A 21,824-nucleotide genomic window follows, 5' to 3' on the forward strand; every position below is an offset into this window, starting at 1 on the left:
ATAAAAACACAACAGTCAGATTGCTTACATTTCAGTAATTTTTCATTGATTTATAGGTCCACATTCCTTTCCCCAACTAGAACCAATTGAAATGGGATAATATGGGATCTACAATTTGGAATATAAGAACTGCCTTGTTGGATCAGACTAAGGCCCATCTTGTCCACCATTCTGTTTTCCACAAACAAGACATGAGCCCAAGAGCTCTATCCTGATGCTGATCCCCAGTGATTGGTATTCAGAGCCATGTAGCCTCTGATCCTGGACGTAGCATATAGCCATCCAGATTAGTATCCATCGATAGCTTTACCCTCCGTGATTTTTTCAAATCCCTATTTAAAACTGCCTAAGTTGGTAAACCATCATCATATCTTGTGATGATGGTCAGAATATACAGAAATGTAGACACCGGAAATGGTTTTTATCAGAACTTTACAGAATTACACAAGGAAGCACAATACAATAAATTAAATTTTTATTTCTATGTTAGTAATACATTCTGAAGGCATAAGAGGGGGGGAAATACAGACAATACTATAGCCATACATCTATATAATGAGCAAATTTATAAACAACGTTTGGGGATTAATAAAACTAGGTTATTTTTGACTGATAGATTAAAATGATTTCAGTTCAACTGGCTAGGCCAAATAAAGCATAAGATTCTTTGCAAGAGATTGCTGTTTGGGTTGTTTTAGAGGGCAGGGCTCACATTGTGCCTCTATCATGCATGGATGCCTCTATCAGTGGGCCATCTTTTAAGTCAAATGGCAAACATTTTTTTCAGAAAGGAGTACAGGAGATTACGGACTTTTAACTACAATTTAATAGGAACTAGCCTGGCAAGATTACCACCCTCACAAGCCACATCTCCAGCATATCCTGCATGGCTTCCTTAACCTAGTCTCTTCCAGATGTTTGGGCTTCAACTTCCATCAGCCCCAGCCAGCATGACCAATGATCAAGAATGCTGGGAGTTGTATTCCACGCATCTGAGGACATCACATTGGAGGAGGCTGTACATACAGTAATCCATTTTTTATTTGACTTTAGCCAATATAGGTGCTAAAACATAAACACACATAGGACTGCATAGTGAGCAGGGCCTAATTATTATTTTTTAAACCCTGATGATAGCCACTGTTCCTAGTACTGGGGCCTCTCTTACCTAAGCCTCTTGGTGAGCACTATGTTTTCAGAGGCTGCTGTTTCACCATACTTTGCTGTGGGCCATTCCATTTTCATCTTTCTCTTGTCTCTTGCCAATATTTCCTAATCTTTATCTGTCATCAGGCCCTCCGGAGATGCCTGAGCAGCAAGGTTATATGTAGTTAGGTGGCTCTGAGGACCATTTCAAAAGTTGTTGGCTTTTTAAAGTGCATACCTAAAAATGTAAAGGGCATACGTCACAAAATGTGTTTGGAAATATTGCCGTACGTGTCAGGCTGCAGCTCCTTGTGAATGTGAACTTGGAGGCAAACCCAGGCTTGTTGCTGCGTAATTTGTGGAAACAGCCTTCAAGCTGTATTTGCAGTACAATTTTACTCAAGGCAGCTGGTAGAATGGCCAGTGCTCTAGTCTGTGTTTCACAATCATCTTCTATCCAGAGTTTGCGAATAATGAATTACCTGGCCACTTGGTCCTCCCTCCATATGGTTATCTCCTTTTCTTCCCATATGGTTCTTGCTATGTTCTTGTTCCCCTTGCCACCGCTCTTGCCTCCCACTACAATCTGTCACTTATTGTCAGTTCTGTTTCTTTTGGCCAGAACTCCTTAGTTGTTCTGCTAGCAACAGACTTCCACCTGATCTTCAGCAATTACTGGCAAGATATTCAGAGGCTGGGTAATATATTTTAACAGTGAGAAGTTAATTCCTGCTGAGATTTTCTCTCTCTCTCTCTCATGCAGAACAGGGAGTATTTCAAAAGAAGACAACAAGATTCCTCACTCTCACTGCGTACCATTCAACCTTAATAAGCATTTACAGCAGAGGTGGGCAACTTGTGGCCCTCCAGATGTTTTGGCCTACAACTCCCATCATCCAACATTGACTATGTGAGTTAGGGCTGATGGGAGTTGTTGGCCAAAACATCTGGAGGGTCACAAGTTGCCCACCCCTGATTTACAGTAATGAACTCACCTGAGACAGCATGTAGCAATGCCTTTAGTACTGTTGTCTGATACCTAGGGACTAGCTATGGACATTTTCCGTTTGCATTGTCTTCCCACAAACATACACATGAATAACACTCTTCTATCCTATAACAAGTTGAAGTTTTATTTATATAGTTTCAGATATTGGCCTTCCACTGCTACTCAATGGAATTTAGCACTTGTTTTACAAAGTAATTTATTCCAACGTAATGTGTGTGCTCACTTCAGCCACAGTCAAGAGAATTGCATAGTAAAGAGGCAGAGGACATGGTGTATGCCATAAGGAAATTGGCAAAAGCATCCCCCTGTGACCAGTGTTCCTGCTAGGAACCCCAGTAGTTTTTTATTTTAAGCATTTCTGTATTGCTTTTCTGGGGAAAATAATCAAGGCAGTTTACCAAAAAAAAAAAAAAATCACAAACAAAAATCACCAAAACAATAATTTAAGAAGACAGATTAAAAAGATACGTTCTTGACTCCCTTCCTGAATGCAGAGAGAATGGCGACAAGTCATAACTCCACAGGGACTGCATTCTAGAGTCTGGGAACAACACTGGAGCCCAGCCAGACCAGGTGATCGGGGAGCGAATAAGGGACTGTCTGGCCTTATATAAGTATTGCCTCAGGCTTGGTTCCTCAGTCTGAGCAATTCATTGCTAGAGAGACCATACTCCTGCCCTATGCTTTCCCTAGACTGCCACCTTTTGGAACTCAATCCCATCTGCCTGATCTTTCTATGCAGCTGCCTCTGGCACCTTTGATCTTTGTTCACTGTTCTGGATCTTGACCTTCGCCTAAGGTGGTCTAAGTACTCACCTCTTGCCATTCCAATGACCACTTGCAGGCCTGAAGCCAATAGAGCTCAAACAGTGGCACCAATTGGTATCACAGAAAGATCACTTTAATGATGAAGGAAACTTATAACAGTCTTCAGCCCTTACTATGTACTCCCAATAATGATTTCTCGTGTAAATGGTAGCAGGGAGTGACTCTTTCTGTATTTTGTCGACCGGCTTATAGTGGTGTTGTCATGGGAGGACCTTCTACGAGAGTTTCCCTAAACCTCAATTTCCTGGATTCACTCAGATTGTATGTGAACACAGAAAATTCTTGCCTGGAACTGAGTCGGACAATCTGATACATCAGGGTGGTTTTAGACTCTGTGCATGGCCATGCTTTTTTTTACCTCAGGACCGAGTAAAGGCTCTAGCTGCTTTGGCAAGTCGTATGATCCAGCTTCATATCATAAAGGCATTTACAATTCAGAGACTATTAGGTATGATGGCTGCCACCACCTCTCGCCTTTGGATGTGACGATTGCAAATGTGGTTCACCCGAGTGTTCAACCCCAAAGCGAATGCCAAATGGACTCCGCTAAGACTGCCTTGGAAAGTTGCTGTGTCTCTTCTATGGTGGACCTCGCTACTGCACCTACTTGTCATCATGCCCTTTCATCAACCCTCTCAATCAATGATGCTCATGAGGAACACATCTCTGACAGGGGGGGGCATTGTGGACCCCTCATAGTTCAAGGGTTTGGTTGAAGGTAGAGAGGGAAGAGCATATCAACCTCCTGGAATTGCTGGCAGCGCAGAAGATATTGAAGACTTTCAAAGCCAATCTTCATAGCAGGACTATGCAAGTGACCTCTTATAAGCAAAAAAGATGAAATGAAATCAATTCCCCTAATAAATCTGACTCTTAAGATATTTGAATGGTGCATTCCAAGGAAGTTTTCTTTGACAGCTGTGCATGTAGCAGGCACCAACAACATCTTGGTGGGCCACGTGAGATCATTTCAGGCATCTTGTGAATGGCAACTCCATCCTGAGATGGAACAAGACCTATTCAAATGGTGGGAAGTGCTGGTGATAGACCTGCTTTCCACAGAGAAGAACAAGGTGTGCAGGGAGTAGGGCAGCAGAGCCAGGATTAGCATTGCATTGCTGGCAGGTGCCTTCGTCCTGAACTGGACTCCTCATTTATTTCATTTTTCCTCCAAAATTATGAACAACAGCACAGATTGCATATTCTGCACCCCATGGAGTTTGGTTTGCCCCATTGCTTTGCCAAGTAAGAGGGCATTAAGTAAGGCTTCTGTAGAGACCAGACCTTTTCACTTTGAAACTAACAGCCTGGAGGTTTTGCCTTTGCTAGTCCAGGCACAGGTTTCGGAACCTTTCCAAGCAATTCTGGAAGCAGCTAGGAAGCCAGCTACAGGATGTTCTTATGCCCATAAATGGGCGAAATTTTCGGTGTTTGTTGGAGTTGATCCTGTTCTATCCAAAACATTTTGCACCTTACACTTAAGCTTGCAGCCTGTGTGGAAGGGCTTGATCAGGGATTGGGAACGTGGTTTGTCCCATGTTGTTGCACTACAGCTCCCATCAGCCCTAGCTATCATAGTCAATGGTGAAGAATGATTGGAGTTGTAATCCAACAACATCTGGAGTACCACACATTTCCCATTCCTTCTTAGATTGTGCCCTTGGTGGTTTGCAGATGTGAGACTCTTTAGGAATGCAAACTTTCCTTGACATCTTTATAATTCACATGTTTTTGAATATTCAGGAGTTTCTATTGGAAGGACTGCAACCAGAATATTCAAGCTACTAAATTTCCTAGAGAATAGCAACCGGACTTCTAAGACAAATTTTATATATGCAGCATTGGACTGTTTTGACACTCAAGCTCACATCCAGAGAATAAAAACACTGTATAAATGATTTTTATAATCCTAGCAAAAAGGCAAAATAAAGTACTAGCATAACTTCCTGTGATACATCATGCTTGTGCGGATATGTACAATTCTAAAAGATGTATCTATGTTGTCGTAGTCTTTTGTATACCACTATTTGATGTCTCCCTGATTATATGTCTCTATGATTATATTGCCTATAATTCCTGTACCATCAATAGATTTGTAGTGATATAAAATGAATATAAAACAATGGTTCTCCAGTACCAATAATTTTCCATCACTGCAGGAGTTTAATTTTAAGTCCAATGAAATATGTTAGTAATTAGGAGCAATTGTTACAGACATACTACTATTCATTTAGGTCTTCTAATGTTTAGGAGAGAAATACATTATGCAAATGTGACAAACGTAAAAAAAAAATCAAGGACATCTAAAGAAAAACAGAAACAAATTATAGCTTGTATTTCCATCATTGTTTATGGTTCTTGCAGCATGTAAGCATAAGTTCACAGCATTCAAACACTTGGATTGTCTGTCCTTGACACATGATGATATAGTAGTTTCGATCACTTGTTTGTACTATAAAGCCATGCTGTTTTCTCTTGAACTGGATGGGGGTAACAGGAGAACATCTTGAACGAATATGCAGCAGCTCTTGCATTTACCAGGTGGTACAATTTTCCTCCATTCAACTTGTTACCTGCAAGTTTGGTTGCAAAATTTTAGACCCTCAGATGTGATACTGGCTATATCACTATTTTCCAGGTTGTAAACCATCAGACCTCCTTAAAACATGCAAAATAGATGAACACAGATGTTGTTCTTAATTGATTTTAGATCCTAATTTTAGTAGTCATTTCAGGGACCTTAGAAATCTTGTGATTCTCTGGTTCCCTTGAGTCAGCTGGAACCATTTTCTCTTTGGGCACATTTTTATAGATATGCAAGTACTGCATACTGTGGTATGAATTGCTTGGGTTGACCTGAGAGTGGCCAAAGCTTGAATGTGTCTGTGTCCCATATATAGGATATGTGCCGTATACCATAGTGGATATGGGAGCATTCCACCTACACAATTATATGGCAATTTTATAATACAAGAACACTTCGCATTCAGAAGCTGCCTTATGCGGAGTCAGACAATTGGCCCATCTAGCTCAGTATTGTCAACACTGACTGAGAGTGGCTCTCCAGGGTTTTAGGATCCTTTCTTATCCCTACCTGGTGACACCAGGGATTCAAATCTGTGCCATCTGCATGCAAAGTATGTGCTCAACGACTGAGCTATGGTCACTGAAACTAAATGTTGATTAAAGCATTTATGCTTTGTATAGAACATAGTACTGAGGTAAATGAAAATACTGGAAGGGCCTTAGTGGGAGGAATTCAGGTGCTTGAAAGGTACTGCGGTAGAGAGAACGTCCTAGCCAACCTTCATCCTTGTTTAGCACTATCTTTGCTTTGGTTCCTTTACCTCTTAAATTAGTTTCCATGCAAGCCTAGGAGATAATGTGCCATGATGCCTTTAAAGTAGCATAACCTCATGCCAGGAAGGGTGGATATCCCCAAAACAAAGCAGGCTAAGGAGGCAGCCGTTAGATGGAAATATAGTATGAAACTTGTTGCATAATTCTCTTTGGTTTTTGAACCTAAAATCAGAGGTTGGCATATTTCCAAAATAATTCTAAGGGGCGCCTTTGCACTCCCATATTAATAAATTACATTCCCCGCTTTTCTGCCGAAAGCAACACTGAAATGAGAAAAGTCTGAAGTGTGTTACATTTTGGGGGCAAAGGAAGAGGCACTTTCTAGAAGAGATTTGTGCCCTGAGGCAGCCTGGAGTCAATTAACAATTTTGAGACTGTGTATCCCATCAATAGAGGTGGTTTCTATCTCCCTACCATTAACCAGTTGAATGTAGTATAAATACCACAGAATGTTACTTGGTACACTGAAATAGGGTGACCATATGAAAAGGAGGACAGGGCTCCTGTATCTTTAACAGTTGTATTGAAAAGGGAATTTCAACAGGTGTCATTTGTATATATGGAGAACCTGGTGAAATTCCCTCTTCATCACAACAGCTAAAGCTGCAGGAGCCCTGCCCTCTTTTAAATCTAGTCACTCTAGTATAGCTCCTGCACTTTAACTGTTGTGATGAAGACGGAATTTCACCAGGTTCTCCATATATACAAATGACACCTGTTGAAATTCCCTTTTCAATACAACTGTTAAAGATATAGGACCCCTGTCCTCCTTTTCATATGGTCACTCTAACTGAAAGTAAGAAGGTAATTACTAGCATGGACTTTTTCACATATGACTTCGGGGACAAGAATGTTCCAGGGAAGCATGAGTGGGGTCTGATTTGGCCTTGTTTTGAATCTGCCACTGAGAAGAAGAAAAAACACTACTTGTCGATTCCTACTTCTCCAGGTCAGGATTGGGGAACGTGTGACTCTTGATGTTGTGAGACTGCAACTCCCATCAGCCCTAAATGGCATAGCCAGTGCTGAGGAATGATGGGAATTTCAGTCCAGCAACATCAATAGGACCACATATTCTCCATCCATGTCCTAGGCCCTAACTGCCTATTCAGCGGAGCTGTGTCCTATGGAAACTACTTGTCTCTGCCTGCTGCATGTTCTGACACAGACAAAAAAAGGGAAATGTGGAACGCTTTTTCAGTCTCAGCCCCATCCCCTTGCCCAAGTTTCCCTGCCTGTTGGTAGGCAGGAAATTTCTCCGTCTGACTGAAGAGCTGGCGGGAGGAGTCCGCAGCATTTTATGTCTGTCAGTTTGTGTGACACACGGAGCCGGTCTGGCAACCATGATCTGCGGCCATCTCTCCCTTCCCTCTGCTCTCCTGCACTGGGAGGAGGAGGGCTCCTCCGCCAGGTGACTGGCCTCTGAAGAAGTGGGCTTTGAAAACCTTCTTGACCTCCCACTGCTCTGTCACAAGCTCTGGATGGAAGGGATTAAATGTTATGGAGTTGAGGGGTGGGTGGGGAGGCAGTTTTGGAAGCTAGAACTGTCCTTCCCAATTTTACTCCCTCTCTCAACTCGTGTAATTTATTCCATCCTGCTGGTCAGCCAGAAAGACCGGACACAGCCATTCCAAACAACTTTTAATACAGCTAAGTCGTTTATTTGAGGTCTGCTGCTTGCAAATAAATGCACAATGGATCCATTAAGAATGTCCTGATGACATTGTCACATTTGTATGTTCCTGGAATAACATTTCCAGTGAGCCTCTGTTGAGACAACAGCATATGCACTATATACATCTAATTTCCTGTTTAATAAACAAAAAGCAGCTGTTACCAAAGCTGCTGTTATCGTTGCATTTCTGTATAACATAGCGAGATTTGCAAAATGTGAATAATTACATTTCCTTGTGGCAAAAAGTTAAATGGATTCAAGTCAAATATAAACCATGGGACTAAAAAGCAGTATTTTAATCATGATGAATCTTTGCCAGTGGATGATGACAGCATTTACATAATGCATTTCAAATGTTGAAAGAATATTGCTACGTTATTCCAAACCTTATAATATCTTGTAAAGTAAACTAATATTGCAATTAAGAGTGCAGAGGTGTCATGGACCAGGACCCCAAAACTCATCCTCAGAAGATCGTGGCTCCTTGACCTCCAAGGGGGCTCCAGAATTAATGTGTCAGGGAGATGATTCAGCCATGGAAAAGCATTTACGTCTCCAGGACCCAGTTTACCAGAAGGACACCAGGAGTAGTCTCCCCTGCATCCAAAGGAAGTCATATTACCATCTCAGACTCTTCAGGTCACTAGCATACCCTAGCCACTCCCATTTTGGCACAGTCTGAGATTGTTAAAACAAGCCAGGCCCCTTTAACAGACCAAGCCTCAGTTAGGTGGGGCTAATCAGCTTAAATGCAACTACATCACTATTTAAGTCTCACTCTTCCTCTGCTCCTTGTTGGAGCAACATACAGACAACAATGTCTAGCTTCCAGCCCCAGCACCACTGATCTCTTTCCATCTTGCTTCCTGAGAACCTGACCGAACTTGACCCTTGCTCAAGAGTTGATCCATAGCAGAATCCTACAACCCACAGCCTGAAACTGTAAAAGAGGCAAGGGGACTAACGATTGTACCAATGTTAGTTCTCCTTAGAGAAGCCCCTTTTTAAATGAATGAAATTTAAATTAGACCAACATTAGATATAATCTTAAAAGAATAGTTTATTGCCTAAGGCAATGTAATGTACCTGCACCTGCTACTGTAACAAACTACATTAAATTATCTTCATTGTCTTGGCATTAGCAGCTTCTCTAGTTTACTGGTTTAACACTTGTATTATATTAAAGTTAATCTAAATATCTCACCTAATTTTATAAGTCATTAGCGCACTTGTATATTGAGTAATGTTGGATTGATTCATCATGAGAGAAGATTTCTGTTGCACAATAGGTTTTCTCTGTCTGCTCATCTTCCTGCAGCCTCCACATTCCCTGCAAATCTGCTCTGGAGGATCCTTCAACCCTCTAGATCAAATCTGGGGAACCTGTTGGGTTGGCATAATACCATTGGATACAACTCACAATTCATATCTTCCCAGGTAGCAAAGGGGAGTAATTGATTGGTTCTAATACTCTCACATTGCAGGATGTCATAGAAAACCACACTTTGAAAAGAGAACTTTCAAAAGAAAACTACATAAACATCAACATGGCCAGTGATCAGACACCAGCCTTAGCTAGACGGGGCGAATCCCAGGCATCGTCCCTGTGTGTCCACATGACGCACAGGGGATCCTGGGATCAGGGAGTGATGATCCTTCCCTTTCCCCAGGATCTCGCCCTACCCATTGAGGCCAGTTTTTCCACGGTCCCGGGCTGAGCCCAAGACTGCGGAATGTGTGGCTGGGCGCCACGGTTCCTCATGGTTCCTCGCGAGGAGCCGGGACCCACGCACGTGACACAGAGCTCTTCAGAAGCACTACACCCATTGGGGGTGGAGTGGGGAGTGGGGATTTTTCTTTTCTTTTCTTTTTAAAAAGAAGTATTTCCCTTTTGTGCACGATCACTCGTGCGCATCTTCCCCTTTAAGAAAAAAACCCAAAATGGCGGGCACAACGCCTCTCCGTCTGAGGTCGTTGTGCACTGCATGTGAACAGAGCGGGAGGGGGGGAATCTCACGATAAAAAGATCGCGAGATCTTCACCCCTCCATCCCTCTAGACCAGGTAGGTCTAGCTAAGGCCACCATCACAAGTAAGATCAGTGATAAAAAATAAATAAAAATCTTCTCTGAAGTTGATTAATAAACTTTTACTGCACTGCATTATCTTCAACCATCCCTGCTGGGTGTTCTGAATAGTTCTCCAAAGCACAAGAAAGCCTCCCAACAGGTTAACATGCTGATGCAATTGTTCAGTCAAGACTAGGGGCTTGGTAATGTTTTCCTTAACAGAGAGATGAGCATTAGAAGTACCTCAACGCATTTTGTCTCTCAGATTAAAATCTGAATAGTAGAAACATTCCAGATGCTTTCATCCTCTCCCCCATACATTTGTAGGGGCTACTTTTTGAGGCTGCCCACCTCCATGGGAGGCCCTATTAGCCCAAGGGTGCCCTGTCAGGAAATAGGTGTCAGCAAAAGAAAAGTTTATCTTGTACAACTTTGGCAATTAGCTCCTCAAATTTCTTCTTTGCTTGCCTTGTCACCAGCTTTTGCTAGGGTTTGTTCTCTTTTGTTATATTTCCCTGATTAGGGCAAGATTCCCACTTTTCTAAGAAAGTCCTCTAGCCTTTAATGGTGTTTTTTTTTGTGGGTGGGGGAGGTGCCATTTTACCATCATGGCATCTTTGTGGACTTGTTCTTGCCCTTTGCAACCAGGGGTATAAACTTTACCTCAGCCTCAAATAGCCTCTGTCCTTCTTGAAAGGATTTGATACATATAAAGACATACAAAGAGCCTATTGGATCAGACCAAGGGCCTATTTAGTTCAGCATCCTCTTTCTAACAGTATCCTCCTCAATCTTGCTTTTAGGGGTGCTCAGGGATTTTGTTTAGTCTGCAGTTTGAAGTGAACCAACCAGGTTCACACCTTGCGGGCTATGATCAGAATGGCGGTTCCCATCCCCGTCCTCCTCAGTGCAGCTCCCCATGGCTCATGAGAGACAGGGCATAGGAGGACCACAGTGGGAGGGTGGAACCTGCAAAAATTGGGCGGAGGCACCTTGTATGAGCTTGGCGAAGCAGAAGGACTGTAGTGGGGCAGTGGGGAAAGGAAAGCCCAATTCCATGAGCGGACTTCCACTGACACATTGCTTGCCATGAAATTGTAAAGCTTTTCTCAGCAACAAGGAAGATCCATAAAAACAACAGCAACAAAAAGTCCTCCCCCTTTTATTGAATTTGCTGTAAGGATGCTTCTCTCATGATACTGAATTGATTTGCCTTCCGTGATGTAAAAATCCTAAAGCAATAATTATGTTATTGTGAATTGTTTGTAACAACATGGAGATCACAGTCTCACATGCTAGCCAATTCTAGATGTTCACTCACGTAAATGCTACTTTATGAATGAGTGTTTCTGGTACCTTACTCTGCACTACTTAGAACTAACAGGTCATAGTCAATATCATCATCTACCTAAGGGCATATCTGTATCGTCACCTCTTGTTTCCACCACTACCTCCCTACACTCAGATCTATATTGGAATATCTGATCCCCAATAGGTGCTCCAACTACTTGTTCTTGTGGTACTTATTCACAAGCAGGTTTGCTCCTGTGTAATCACTCCAACCTGCTATCTGTTGCGTGTTTCAAAGTGGCAAGCTTGCAGAGGCAGTGTTCCTCATGAAATCTCTCCAAGCGTTATGTGGAAGAGTGTGGGCATCTTCTGACAAAGAGGAGCCTTAATCCAGGATGGACTCTGGATGAGGTTTAGATTGTACTGGCTATAACATATTCTTGGAAATCAGCCTGTGCAGATTACTCCCAAGAGTCTGGCTGTCTCTTTGTTGATATCCTAGCTTGCATAAATTCTTTGAAGATAGTGGAAGTCAAAATATACATGTTTACTGGATTCAAGGAACAATGGACTATATAGACTATATAGTTTTACGAGACATTCCAAAGTGCATTTGGATCTCTCTTGGCCATAGATTGGTAACAGTTATGTGATGTATATGAGTTTATTATCAAAGTATTTACCAAAACTGATCAAAGATTTCTTGGGGGGGGGGGTTAGAATTTATTTATTTAAAATCGCTGCCCCTTTTTAGTCTGCCACTTCTGTAAGAAGATCGATGTAATGTAATAATGAAGTCTTGTAATGTCCTCATTAGCAGAAAGTGAGAAAATAATATATTTTTGCCCTTTCTTATTCTGTAATGCTAAATTAATACTGGAGTATCTGCCTAAGGTGCTGGCATAGCATCACATTTTGTGCCACTGCTCAGTTATGTGCTAGAGCAGGCAGCAAGTTTTAGGACTGAGCTTGTCGGGGGTGATCTACACATGCAACAAAACCTGACTCTTGCTGGGTAGCGTTTTGCCAAGACTGCAGCTAAGAATTATATGTTTGACTATGCCTCCTCCCCGCCCCCTTATATGCCAGTAGCCTCCATGTAAAACTAGTACATCTGGAGGAAATCTAGTCTAGAAACCTTCTCCAGCACATACTAGTTTTCCTTAAACATGTCTGGTGGGGTTTGTGCGGAAGAATTGAAGCATGTAATCCCCCACTTAAAACCTGAATGGTCCAGAAACAGTACAACACAGCTGTATTATGTGTATGACAACAGAAAAAACAGTGAGAAAAATATTCACTACTTAACAGTTTCTATGTAATAGCTTAGTGCTAGAATGCAAATATATCCTCTATGTTGGCCTCTTCTCCCAAGCTTTTGTTCCAGTCAATCCTGATATAAAAGGCTTAGAGCTTCTTTAAATGAGCGATTTATAACACACTCTTTACCGGTTTCTCGTGGATCTTCACGGGTCTTTTTGACAACGCAGTCAGCCTCCTGTGTGTGTCCTGTGCCCTTTCTCAATTTTACCGCCACAAAATAAACCTCAGAAAACCCAATTCTTCTGAAGTTGCACTATAAAATGCCTGCTAGAGGGCACTGTCCCATTGAAATGTACAGGCTATATGGTCACTGCTGTCTTCTCCATGTAATTGTGCTCATTTCGATCGCAGAAGAGAACCAGGAAAGAGCAATGGTAAGGAAACATGATTTACCTTCCCCTTTGCCCCGTCTGAAGAGGATGTTAGTGTTCTCGGACCCTAAAAGATACCTGTGTTCATGAATGAGAAAAGGGGGGGCATCATTTTTCTGCCCTTTAAGAGTTGTATACAGGGAAGAATTTCAGAAGCTGCAGTTCTCCTTCTTGTATTGAGTGCTGTTTTGGTAGAAAGGTGGGATGCAAATCAAATCAGTCAATCAATCAATAAAATAGTACTTCAGAGGCAGAACAAGGTTTTCTTGCCACATGCTTTGCTTCTGTGCAACTATTAAGGGCACAGTGGTCCTGTGGCAACCTACACAATCACAAGTCCCATGTCCCCTTGGATTGGATTTTTATTAGTTACTGTATGGGTGTTATAGAATCCACATAACGGCTACCCATCATAACTTCTGGCCTGCGTTTCTGGGGTTGCAAGAGACAGCCTCAGGTAAAGCAGATATATGTCTTCCCTATAACACCCCTCTGGATGCTTAGATTGCACTGCTTCTGTAGTTATTACTCTCAGCCAGAGGGATGGTGGGGACTCTTATGGGATATTCTTCTCTCCCAGAACTTCATGAATACTCAAAATAAGTACTTTGCAGGCATATGTTTTAATACCGATATCACCTGCTGCTGTTTTGAAGAAGGCGGTTGGTTAGGAAACAAGATATAGTGTTGACCGTGGCCCAAAGCCCTACACATAGTGGATAGTGAACACAGTGGTGTTCATCCATCTAAAATGTATTGCAACATCCTAGGATTCTAAACTTTAAATGGGATCTTTCATAGGTGCAAAACTCCACCTTGCACTTATGACAAAATGTGACTTCCAACTCAGACCGCAGAATCAACTTCCAACTTACAGATCCAGTATGTTACAAAGATTTTCTTGAACTGCAGACTTAATAAACTCAGCACAAGGCAACTTTTGTAGAAAGCTTGAAGAGTTAGTCCTTGGTCTTTGGCCACAAATGAAGAATGCTTGTCCTTGTGCTATTCCGTCCCACATCACTGCAATTCTGGCAATAGTTCCACCCAGTGTCATTGTTGGCACTTAAGCACAACTGTACCCTGTTTGACCTCTTCCTACAGAAAGGCAACAGGGTGTGGAGATATGCAACTGCATCAGATCTTTGCATTGATATTCTGCAACAGAGAATCCTCTATTATGATATTTTTTTCCTTCATAGAAAAACAACAGAGCATGAAATGTTTTTTAAAGAAAATTTCAGCTTGCTTACAAGATAATTAAGTAACTGGAGGACAAATCAAGTCTTTCAAGGCTAAGCACATCTTTGGCTTTCTGTCCATGGTGGTGGTGGTTGTTTTTATGAGGTTCTGATTTGTGCACAGTAACTGAAGCTGGGAACTGAAGCCAAAGACTGACCATTCTATATTCCTCAGACAGAATATACTAGTCTCAGTTTGTTGGAGAACCTTTATTGTGTGCAAAGTTGTCTTACTAAAGTTTAAAAAAATACTCTGTTCTATTGAGGCAGATTTGGAAATCAAACCAGAAACTTCAGACTCTACTACGATGGAAAACACTTTGTCGGAGAGAAACGTTTTGAGTCTATCCACGACCTAGTGACAGATGGATTGATCACCCTTTATATTGAAACCAAGGCAGCGGAATACATTGCTAAGATGACCATAAATCCAATTTATGAACACATAGGATATACAACTTTAAACAGAGAGCCAACAAACAAGAAGCATACAGTGGCTGTGAGAGATACGCTTGATGGCAAAGAGTCTACAGGAGACAACGACATAGTAGAAAAAAGAGTAAGTTACTTAAACAAAATGTTATTCTTCCAAAGCTTACGATCATAATTTAACTCAACTGACTTGAAAAACAATGAATTGCTCTACAGATTAGTAAGTATAAAAGAAATAAAACTGTTTAAAAAAGATAATAAATGCATTCTAGAACATAAAAGTTTGAGAAGTGCATTTCATCCAGTATATTAGGAAAAGAGAAATTACTAGAAAAGTATTTAAATGCTTTTTAAATATTCATATTTTAGTAGTTTAAGTCTGATATGCTCAAATTATGAGTTACTTATTTTTAAAGGTCCCTCCCCCACACCTTTCCAGTCTGAAAACCCTCAAGGGAGATAGTAAAAAGTGTGACTAAAAGACATAATATTGATTAAAATACAACAAGGGTTATTCAGCCAAAAATAATCTTTTAATGGAAAAAACACTGATTCTCATTATAATTTTACCAAAGAGAATGATGGATGGGAGAGTCTTGATCTTGTTCACAAACTAGGAGCCACATTTAAAATAATAAATCTGTAAGAGGAATTTGGGTTGAATTTGTCTTTTTTAATCATTAAATTATGGAATATTTTCTTGGCTCTTATATATTTCTAGGCTTTGCTGTTTCATTGGCTGTGTGAGGTTTTGCTGGAAGGCAGCTTCTCCATTCTTCCGAAGGAGAGAGGATGGACAGGTTAGCCGATCCTAGAGTACACCGCCAACTAAAACGGGCGGAGCAAAAGGAAGGCGAGAATGAGTCAGTCAGCCCGGATCGCATCTCATCAGAAGCTGCCTCAGAACTAGTCTCTCTGAAATTAACACGTCTTGGCAAAAAGCTTTCCATTCTTCTTGAAAAGACAATTGTCTTGCTTAGTTTGCATAGTTTTGCCTAGGGGAAAGTTCCTAGAGATTAAACTGTCTTCAGGTGGGAAGAGATGTTTATTGCTTGAATAAAGCTTTGTGGATTACTTAGCAGTCATCGTTATTGTCTCCCAAGAAGGCAGGAGGTTTGGAGAAATGCGACACAGAGCAATCACCAGGAAGGCCCTCTCTCACATTCCTGCCAAATATGCCTCCAATGATGGCAGAACAGAAGGGCCTCTTCCATGGATCTTAAAACCTGCTCACAGTTATATGGGAGAATGCTGTCTTTCAAATAGCTGAGTCTCAAGTCAAGTAGGACCTTATAGGTCATAACCAGCACTTTGAACTGTGCCTGGAAATGGGATAATGGCCAGTGAAATTGTTGTAACATGGGAGGTGCATGCTTCCTATAACCAGCTGCAGCAGCATTCTGAACCAGTGAGCCTTTTGTATCCAAATAAGGCTCCCCGTGTGATTTTAAACCCTGATTTACTTACATGTATGTTGAACATGGGGATATGTAGGCCGTAGGTAGCCTTTCAAATGTTTTTAGCAGCCAAATGTTTTCACCCTTGCAGTGGGGGGAAGATATTTGAGAGTCTGTCCCAGTACCCCACATTAACATCTCCTGATTGTAGCCTGCTGGAAGCAATCATCTGAAGGAATTGTTTCACCCATTATGTCTGTGGCTATCTCATGAACATCCAGTTGGGCATAACACCCATGAACTAAAGATGACCATGTGACAGCCTGTTCAAAGCGTAGGTAGACTCTGAAATTCTTGAGGATTCTGATCTATCATATGAAGGTCATCATGGACTTGCTATTTTGTCTCATTGGACACTTGTTATTTATGAAAAGAAAGATTGAGCGAAATCCTTCACTTTACCATTTTCATCCTAACTTCAGGCATAATTTCAAAGGAAAAGCTATTGGAAAGGCTGGGTCATTTCTTTGTTGGTTGATGATGATAGTTTAGTGACCAAAATTCACCCAACACTGAGAAAGGATGCTTATAAAGTGCTTTTATTTAGAAAATCTAGGAAATCTCTAATGTAAAAATAACTTTGCTGAAATTACTAATTACTCTGGTAAATCATTAGCAAAATAATTTTAACTAAAACGTAACTTTTGCTTGGTTTATTTAAATGTGATTTATAATGATTTTCCAGTTGACAAAGTGTTAAATAATTTTGACAGAGATGTCGGTTAGTGATAGGTGAATGGCTACTTTGTAATGCTTTGGCCAGTCTGCAGTTTTCGTTTGTTGTTTCTGATCAGCTAGTTTGGATAACTTACATCTAATTACATCTATAACAAATGATGTTTGTACTAGCAAAATACACCAAACTCACCCAGAGCTGAATCAGCTGCATGAACTGAAGAGCTGCAAATTAATATGTCAGATAAGATTTTTAACTCCGTGTATCTATAAGGATCTAGTTAAGCTCAAAGTACATTCCCATGCCTATGGAAACACTAAAAATTATGGGTGGAGGTGTAATGTTTCCACAACAAGGGATATTCTAGAATGGGTTTCAGTCGAGATTTAATTGCTGTTCCAGAGATCCTTGTATAAACCACTAAATACTGCATCCCTGACACATTCAACTATTTATAGGCCCAGAAACCTCTCCAATTTCTTTTCCCCAATTCAGAAACTCCAGTAGCTAGACATGTGCAGCCTCATTCAGAGTCTCTCATCCCTGTTCAAGAGGACACTACTTTCACAAATGCATCCATTCGCATACATCAAAGCTTCCCAGCTAGTCTACAATAAAAGAGGATGTGTGTCTGTCTATCAGCACCATAGCGCCAAGACCATGAGACCTAGACACCTCAAACTAGTAGAGACCCCTAACCTTGGGGTTACTTGGTTTTTAAAACACATTAATTACGTTTAATTAATTTAGAGAGCAATCCTATGGCCCCCAGTGTCAGGCTGTCCATAAGATTGTATGGTTTCCTGGCTCCAGAGTTGGAGACAGGGCTCTGACCAGGGCTCCCCTCCCCCTCGTTGCAGGCACATAGAGAACCACATCCGCTATCTCTCCGTGCTTCAAAAATGGAACGTGGCTACGAAGGAAAGGGCATGTTCCCAGGAAGGAGACCTGGGCGGCAGTGATATGCCATTTCCTATGGCCACCCCAGCCTCCTTCCTTCCCCTCCCAAAGCACCACTGCTAGTCCAGCAAAATTGCTCATTCAGCAGAAATGCAGGGCGGCTGGAGCGTGGAGGTGAAAATTGCCTCCGATGTTCTCCCGCCCTGCATTGGATTCTCCAATGGTAGAAGTTCATTGGCAGCATCCGAGTTTGGACTATCCGCATAGGATTGTGCCCTTAAATATGTCTTTGAGGCCTGCAGTACTTCAGATGACACACCTCCTTGACCAGCATATAGCATTGCACTTGACACAGTTTGAAAGAAGGGGAGAGGGAATAGTCTGAAGGACAGCATTATATGGCTGCCCTCTCCTCCCTGCTGTGGGGAAACACCCCTCAGGAGAATGGAGTAAACAGATCCTCCCCCAGGGACCTATGGGGATGTACCATGGCAGAATCAATGCCTAGGAGTGCCAGTGGGCATGGCTTCACTCAGGGCTCATCTACACCAAGCAGGATATCCCACTGTGAAAGTGGTATGAAAATGGTATATAAAAGGCAGGAGCCACACGACTGCTTTATAGCGGTATTGAAGTGCACTGTCAACTGTTGGGATTCATTGACACATGCCATATACCACTTTCATAGTGCTATATCCTGCTTGGTGTAGATGTGTCATGGGCCCCAACAGTTGTCAGTGCACTTCAGTACCACTATAAAGCAGTAGTATAGATCCTGCAGTGCACCTCAATACTGCTATAAAGCAGTAGTGTGGCTCCTGCCTTTTATATACCGCTTTCATAGTGGAATGTCCTGCTTGGTGTAGATGAGCCCTCAGATAAGCTGAGAACAATGTGTGTAACAACTGTGCTACTCTAACAACAGTGTAATGTCATATCAAACTGAGGGCTATTCCAATCTGTACAAAGCTGGATCTTTTTGCTAGTAGCGAATAAAGGCTCCTTTGCAGAGGAGGCAGCTGTGTGTGTTGTTTGAACTCCGGAGTCCACATGATATCATTGAATTAAACTCAGTACTGTTAATTAATGTAATTTATTTATTTATTTGTTTTCCTCCCGAGTCTTGTTCAGACCTTGGGCTTATCCTAATGCTGCTGGTAAAAACCGGGTTCTGTCTAGGCAGACTTCAGGAGAATTTATAAATATAGACTATTATCTTAGGAGCTGCTTCTGAGCACCAAAGTGTCGCCGCAAGGGGCAGGCACTCTGAAGAATGCAACCGAGGAAGGAAAGGGCACCTGTGAAGCAATCAGCCGCACACATTTGTAAGATTTGTATGACAGTTTCATGATCTTTTAGCAACACAGAGTTCTAGTACAATCTACTTGTCCACAGGCCATTCAGCAGTATAGGGTTGAGTATAATATAAGTCGTAAGTCTCCAAACTCTCTGGAGCAGATTTTCATAGGGCACAGATTTTCATAGGGAAGGGGGAATTGGCAAAGTCATCTCCTCCTTCTGCCGGAAGGAGCATCCTGCTACTGGGAGTAAGGCTTGGATCGGAGCCATAAATTGTAGCCCAATGTTTTCTCCAGAGAGAAAAAGAAGGGAAATTCTAACCTCATTATAATATAATAGATTATGTCTATTCTAATAGGTATTCTGATAGAAAAAATAGCTTGAGTCTTTTGTTGGTTGGGTTGTATTGTTTCCCTGGTTAATATGTAACTGCTTAAATAATGTGCGTGATATAGATATGTGTGTGTTTATCATTTCTGAAGTCAACAGGTTCATTAAAAAAAGCAAAAACAAATCCTTCCTGTGATCAAGGTGGCATCAATTCATGTAAGCTTTGCAACCAATGTTCCATAGGTTGCTAAATCGCATGAGAATGGAAACTCATTATCTTAAAACTACCTTTTCAGATTGAAATCCCTTTTTTATAATTACAGCAGTGAAAGGGTGACCTTTTCCTGTCAAGCATTTTTTGTTCAGCTTTTTATTGGCATTCTCTAGATTTAATTTTCAGGATCCAGAAATCATTTTCTGCTAATGTGACCCCAAAGTGTAATTGAAAATAAATCAGGTTTTAAGAAATGGAGGGAAAGAGAAACTGACATCTAAGAAATAAGCACGTCAAAATATAAACATACTCTTTGCCATGGGAGGGAAGGAAAATATCAAAATGATTTATGTTAATGCTTACAATTATTTATGGTATTTCAAGGACCTCAGAAGGTACAGTAATTATATAAGTAAGAAGTTAGTGGCTTATTTATTTCTAGTGGTAATTGAACTGGAAAATGTTTTGTTTTCCTGGAGGGTCAATGCAGCTTCGTAAAAGCCATGTGCAGATGGTGAAGATGTGGGGAAATGTGTGTGGAGGGGACATTATGGCCACACCTGCTGCCTCCAGGCTCCACGTGGTGTTGGATTGTAACTGTGCCCCAATATGTGTAGGCTCTGAACTTGAGTTTTGTACCCTACAAAAAAGGGAGTGCACATGCATACTGCATGTTCAGGGCCTCTAGACGTTGGGGTGTAGGCATGTAGCCCTGTGCCAAACTTACGAGCAAGGTGTGGCGGTCTGGAAGGGCAGGGCAGGCCTGGCCCAGCAGGCACAAGTATGATCTCACACATACAGTGTGCAGATGTTTCTGCTCAATTTTGACATCTGCTCAGGACTAAAGTGCATCAATTACAGTGGCTTTTTTAAATTACTATATTGTTTTAATGCAGTATAGTAATAAAGTACATATTTAAAAAGTCCAAATGATAAGCACCAAAGAGGCATTCCTCCTTCACGTACACATATGAGGGAATGCCTCTTCTAAGATGATGCTAGCAATGCATGCATCATCTAAAAAATAAAGGAAGTTTGCTTTTTGCTTCAGATCTAATTTGAGGTTTAATCAGTTCTTCATACAGTTATGTCTTCATACAATTCTTCAACTAATTCAGTTGCTTTAATTGGTTGACTGCCCTACTTCTCACAGTACAAAATACGTCCACATCACATCAGTTGAGAAAAGTTCCGGCACACTTAAGTCAATGCTGTTCTTAGACAAAGGTCAGGAAGTAATGAATCAGAAAGAATCAGACTCCCACTTACAAGGTTTTTTGCTGAGAAAAGTGAGATTTAAACACACGTACACCATTGTCAACTGATGCAGGCTGTGTGCTTTTTGTATTCAGGTTTCTGTGCCCAAGTACAAAATGTCAAATGCAAAGCAGCCCTGAGAACTGGGAACAGCGTACAATGAGTTTCACAAAGTACAGTGAGGGAAGGGGGGAACCTAAATGCTCATATACTGTTCACTACCCTCTTCTCATGTCTTAATAATACCACCCCTTCTTTACAATTCTAACTGTAGGATTAAATGAGAGAGCATGTTCGAAACCATATTGTGCATATTTCATTGTGTATAGGTGCATGCCTTTTTATGCATTTTGCAATGAAGACAGCTATAAAAATTGGGCCCTGGTCAGTTTTGCCACAGGAATAGGGATTTGGTATGAGATGTTCCCTGTTTTGTAGTTCTCTCATTCTAGGACACTAATCCAGAAGATGTCAGTACAGTTTGACAACAACAACAAAAGTCCAAGGAATTTCAGCAAAATGCCACTTGCTTAGACGTGTCCATGGTAGCTTCCATGGAAAAGCTATATCTAAGTTGTTAGAATTTCTCCCCGTTCCCAGTTCATTAAGGTGCTGCAAAATTATTACACATGTTGTAAGATGACTGTGTAGAGCAGCTTTCCTGAACCTGGTGCCTCCTCACAATTGGCCATGTTGGCCGGAGCTAATGGTGGTTGTAGTCCAAAACATCTGGAGGGCACCACATTGACTAAGGCTTGCGTACAGGAAAATGATTGTGAATTCCTTTTAAAATAATAGGACCGGTGCAAATGACAAGTACAAAAGGAAGGAAGGCCATGTGTGAATAGCCACGAGCAATGAAATTAGTGTTCATCTAAATTATCCATGTAATAGAAGCCTTTCGTGTTTGCTGTTCAGTTTTAATGCCTGAAAACGTATTGTAATCGC

At 41.4% G+C, this 21,824-nt stretch overlaps 1 protein-coding gene across 2 annotated transcripts in view; it reads left to right on the plus strand.

The window, feature by feature from the left end:
• Positions 1-21,824, plus strand: part of CHN1 (chimerin 1) — a 112,442-nt gene that overhangs the window by 53,756 nt on the left and 36,862 nt on the right. For both annotated transcript variants that reach the window (XM_063116347.1, XM_063116346.1), the window contains one exon: positions 14,582-14,870. In XM_063116347.1, coding sequence (XP_062972417.1) covers positions 14,582-14,870 — 289 coding nt within the window. The remainder of the gene's footprint in view (positions 1-14,581; positions 14,871-21,824) is intronic.

This window comes from Elgaria multicarinata, chromosome 2 (genome assembly GCF_023053635.1).
Source record: "Elgaria multicarinata webbii isolate HBS135686 ecotype San Diego chromosome 2, rElgMul1.1.pri, whole genome shotgun sequence".
Lineage (NCBI taxonomy): Eukaryota > Metazoa > Chordata > Lepidosauria > Squamata > Anguidae > Elgaria > Elgaria multicarinata.